This window comes from Epinephelus moara, chromosome 13 (genome assembly GCF_006386435.1).
Source record: "Epinephelus moara isolate mb chromosome 13, YSFRI_EMoa_1.0, whole genome shotgun sequence".
NCBI lineage: Eukaryota > Metazoa > Chordata > Actinopteri > Perciformes > Serranidae > Epinephelus > Epinephelus moara.
The window spans coordinates 11963348-11968610 of record NC_065518.1 but is presented as its reverse complement, the minus strand read 5'-3'; the positions used below and the strand labels follow the sequence as shown (position 1 = coordinate 11968610).

General features: G+C 41.4%; 1 protein-coding gene across 1 annotated transcript in view; it reads left to right on the top strand.

Moving 5' to 3' along the window:
• The window catches only part of mta3 (metastasis associated 1 family, member 3), a 41552-nt gene that overhangs the window by 15915 nt on the left and 20374 nt on the right, over positions 1–5263 (top strand). The window contains exons 10-12 of the mRNA XM_050060178.1: positions 2089–2163; positions 4869–4927; positions 5081–5199. Of these exons, the coding sequence (XP_049916135.1) occupies positions 2089–2163; positions 4869–4927; positions 5081–5199 (253 nt within the window). The remainder of the gene's footprint in view (positions 1–2088; positions 2164–4868; positions 4928–5080; positions 5200–5263) is intronic.

Below are 5263 nucleotides of genomic sequence, written 5' to 3'. Positions count from 1 at the left end.
AATCAACAGACTGCAGTGTTCACAGCTCCACCTTTTAGTACCAGATCTGTGTGCTAGGTACCCCAACAGAGGGGGGACCAAAAATGGGGACGGTACAGAACGGTTCCATTGGATTGTGGACTATGGACACTGAACTGTACCGTACCGTACTGCTCGGTGGAATCGGGGCTTAACAGGATGCAGCGCAAGTTTTAAATTGCTCAGTCAGCCTTAAATGTGGCTAATATTTTCCCCCTGCACTCCAAAACTGAACGTCAATAAGATTTATCTTGCGAGGCACGAGGAAACGAGGAAGAACGTGCAACATGTCTCAACACCCAGTTTGTCCTGAGTTGAGAAAATTCAATATCTGTTGTTTGTTGAAAGAGTAACTCAACACTAAATGCACTTTTTAGTCAGTAAATAACATGTACAGTCAGGTTTTTTTTACCTCATGTGTTGATCCTGTTTTACAGTGTGGCTTTTGGTTTGTTTTTTTCTGTCAAAGCATAAAATGCTCACCCTTTGTAAGCTCGAAAGGTGGCTGTTCAGAGTTGGTAGTGCAGTTTCGGTCAGCTCGAATTCACATGTGAATACCAGGGGTGGGAGTTGAGAACAGGTTCCATTTAAGAACCGGTTCCAAATTGTCCCATCCAGAATCGTATACCTCTGAGCTTTTCGGTTTCTTTTATTGATGCTGCCATGCTTTTCTGTCAGTTGCGCATTGCAAAACTGATGTCAAACTCGCGCGTCTTGCTGCTGGACACTTGAAACAAGAAGGAGTCATGCCTGAGAGGAAAACACGGTCCTAAGCGTGGCTTCATTTCACGAGGAAAGTTGACAACAGTGCTGCTGATGATTTCAAGTCAGGCTGGAAACACCTGCAATATGCTGAAACATGTCTTTGATACTTGGCTGTTTGCATGTCCAACGTGTTCTCACTGATAGATTTGGCAGTGTAGGCTTTTATTATGTGTTTGTTATAACGTTACAGTTTCATCTGTTGAATAATAGGGTAAAGTTTTATTACCCTGATGTTGCAGTTGACAGTTTCACCACTTGTTGTATAACTTAATCACCTAATTATAACACTTTGTCCTGGTTTATGTACCTTTTTCTTGTTGTGCAATTAGATCCGTTAGACAGAGTTGTGCTTTTTACTGAGGCCACAGGAAGTTACATTTTCTGCGACAATATTTTGGTTATTGTGGACTTTACACCAGAGTAGCTAAGATGAACCGTAGTCTTCGTGGTGCATCCAAACTAGGGATGTTCTTCGCGACTTATGTACTGCATGACAGTTAAGCGGCCTTGTACATGAATAAAACACTAATTGGCTTAACCGACTAATATTTCTGGTGCCGACTAGCAAGGGGGCAGACGTTTAATCGTTTAGACGACTACTCACGCACACCCCTAAACCAATCATCGACACAGCTTTACGATCCAACCAGCTACTTTCAACACACTTGAGCACATAATCCTGAGTCACCAAAGTAACAAACACAAGTTGTGTGTTTAGCTGTATTTTAGGAGTAAATGTGGCTTTTAGTGGCGTACTTGGTATATTGATGCACAGTGGAGAAGTTGCAGGAGTGATGTTAGAAGTTTCTATGGATGTTCCGATACTTCCTCCCGCCTCAGTGGAAACTTGTCACGATGGGAATTCATTGTAATCTTCATGAATTCAAGATGACCACAGTCACTGTTCTGTGAAGGAGAAAATTACCAATTTTAAGAGCCGCCTTTCAAGCCTTCAGGGGGGTGACTATTTCTATTGAACCGTCCTACCTGCACTGTACAATAAAGGCAGGATATGGGTGTGTGTGCGGGGGCACCAGGTGCTCATGAATACTTATTAAATGTGTGAATCACTGTGTGCGTCCGCGTGAGTGTGCATGTGTGTGTGTGTTTTGGTCCGGGGCTCCGAACCAAGCAAAGCCAGCAGCTTTCAGCCTCTGTGGTCACGATGCCTCTCTCTCATGAATATATATGAAGGCTTTCGCACCCAGATGGCAAGAACATGAGATATTAATATCATTAATTTGCTCTCTGTCTCTCTTTCTCTTCCCCTCTCTCCGCACCTCATCATTCTGTCCTCTTGTGAAGCTGCCATGGAAGTCTCTGACTAGTATCATAGAGTACTACTACATGTGGAAGACCACAGACAGATATGTGCAACAGGTAAGACTAATACAGTAGTTTCAAAACAATAAATATTTTTTAATAGCTTTCTGCTGTGATAGGGGAAGTTTTTACCTTTTGAGTCCAAGACCACTTTGGTCTAATATGTCTGTACAGTTTGGCTTCAAAGTGCTATTTTCCCAAGCCCTTCGTGAAGCCCCCCCCCCTTGACGTGACGAAGGTTTCTGCATGATGTCCTTGCTACATAAACACTATATAACCCTTGAACTGTCTGGTTCGAAAGTCACACAATAACGCAGACAAACCAACTGATTGGTTGCTATTGTTTCTGTCAATGGAGTCTAGTGGCATTGAAGAGGGCAATATAACCACCTCAGCTCCACAGTTGCACCTAAACTGATATCCATGTTTATAGGAGGCTAAATTATGTTTTGCTGCTGCCCCCGTTTACAGCCAGACTCCTTTGACAGAAACAGTAATTTCACCTCGCAGATCACAAGAAGTTGCTGGTCTACTACTGCCTCTGATCGTAAAGTTTAGCTGCATTTGACCCAAAGTTCCAAGGTCCGTGATCTGTGCCGGTGAATCTCTTTCTTTGTCTTTAATAAAATGAGTCAGGAAGCAGACGGCAAAGCCTGACTTAATTTGTTATAGTGTCAAACAAAGATAAATGTGCTCCCCTCGTCCTAAAATGGTCTTAAATCAAAACTAGAATACTTTCTTATGGTATGGAGTTGAAGCAGCAGCACTGTCTGTGTTTTACCAATCAGCAACAGTCATCCCTGCGAACAGAGAGTACTACACCTCGATCAGGGACATTTTGAGGGTAAAATAACATCCTTGGAGCTTAAATTAGGCCCTCGTCCCTGTGACCTCAACACAGTGAGTTCCCCAAAAGGTTCGTAGCTCTTGGGGAAAGTGCCTGCTGTCGGAAAGACGCTTTTGTTTGAATTATTGTGTGGCTTTCGGAACCGAACTAACGTGGTGCACAGCAGAACATGCTTATCCTCTGTGTCAGGACTCTGCATCTGATTCTCAAAATTAACTGTGGATCTATAAATGTGTTTATACAATACAAATGCAGTATCGTATTGTAGCTCAATGTGTCTTCACCTGATTAAATAAAATTTTAATAACAATAAAATGGCACCATCTTACACCTCCAAGCTCAGGTCTTCCAAGCTAATACACTCTCCATGTTTACACTGTCAGCAAACAATGTGTGCAGGGTTGAGGGAGGGGAGGGTATTAGCTCTGTAACCTACGTCACCGCTTTTTGCTAATTGTTGAGTGGGAGTTGGCACTCCATTTGGAATACACGGATAAGAATGAAAATGGACACGCCCTTTAAATAATAATGCTGCAGCAGCATAGTTTAATATCACTTGCTTGTCCCTCAGTACTTCACTCAGTACAGTTATGGTTCATCCTTTCCCTTCCAATGTGCTTATTCTTGTCAACATGTACAAAGAGGCTCTAACTCAGGCTGAGTAGTTTGAAGCTTTAAAAATGTATTCACAATCTTGACGTCTTTTCATTCTGCTTAAACCCAGTATTTCTGCAAGGTTGTACGTACATCATTAGTCGAAGTAGCGGCTGTGTTTGGGATTCAAACATTTGAAATAACAGAATTAGGATAGTTAATCTTCCAGTGAAAAATAAAAGAAGAGTTTTAAAAAAAGAAAAAGCAGGTGGAAAATAAATAAGACCAAAGCAAATGATTTTATGATAATGATATGAAAGCCCAATTGGTAGTAAAACAAATGGCCGTGATAAAATTCACAGTTGGATCAGTCTGTGATTTCAACTTTTGGTAACACTTTACTTGAAGGTATCTACATAAGGGTGACATGACACGGTCATGAACTTGTCACAAACATTATGTACATGTCATAAACGTTTATGATTGCTGTAATTAAGTGTCATTCGGTTTTTGTAATGACAAGTTGACATTGTTTGGGTTGTCTTCATTATGACAACTTGACATTCATTACTAAAGTGACATTACCAGAAGTTGTCTTTGTCATGACAAGTTGACATTACATTTGTTTGGGATGTCCTTATTATGACAACTTGACATTAACCAGGATGACATCACCAGAAGATGTCTTTGTATCAATCATTATGTCAGCTCGTCACAAACACAAAAAGAGGTGCATTTCTTGTTAATGTCAAGTTGTTACAACAAAGACATCTTCTGGTAATGTCACTTTGATTAATGTCAAGTTATCATAATCAAGATTGTCAATTCCTCCACAGTTATCTCCTCAACTGTAGTTAACAACTATTAAATTCTGATCTTGATCGTATCTAACAACCCAGATCTTTTCTGAGGATGTCCCTGAAGCGAAATCTTATCAAATGGGTGTCTGTGACCTCATGTGTATCAATTTATGGGGCCATAACACGAAAAAAGGTTGAGAACCACTGTGTAGTGTGACCTTAGAGGTGTTAGATCCTGAATTTTGGGTGCAGGAAATTTGAGAGTCAAACAAGCAAAAGCAAAGGTTGATAATTGAGCGGGGACACAGCTCAGATTATCACTGGAAGGTGACTGCAAACTATCACACGTCAAGAGGAAAGGAAACAACACCTTTGAAACGCACCAACACATTAAACGGTTGTTGTAATGCCTGATTTTGAAGGTGTCAGAGTGTGTGAGATGATTTTCATTTTTCAAAGACATCCGTTAATTACTTCTTGTTATTAATTAATCAATCCACTGTGTTTTTCTCTCTGAGCAGAAGAGACTGAAGGCAGCAGAGGCAGAGAGCAAACTGAAGCAGGTTTATATCCCCACATAGTAAGTCCCTTCATTTCACATTTACAGATATTGCTACCATTACTGTAACCCTGACTTTTTATATGCATAATTAATGTTTTAATTTAAAGCACTGCAGAAGGCGGCCGCAGTCGGTCTGTTTCTTAAATCTCTCCCCGTTCTTCTCTCTGACAGTAACAAGCCCAATCCCAACCAGATCTCAATGACCAATGGCAAGATGGCGACAGTGAATGGAGCGGGCCCTGGGGCCTACCATGCAGCAGGCGGGGGCAGAGCCTGCGAGAGCTGCTATAGTGAGTTGTGTGTGTGTGTGTGTGTGTGTGTGTGTGTGTGTGTGTGTGTGTGTGTGTGTGTGTG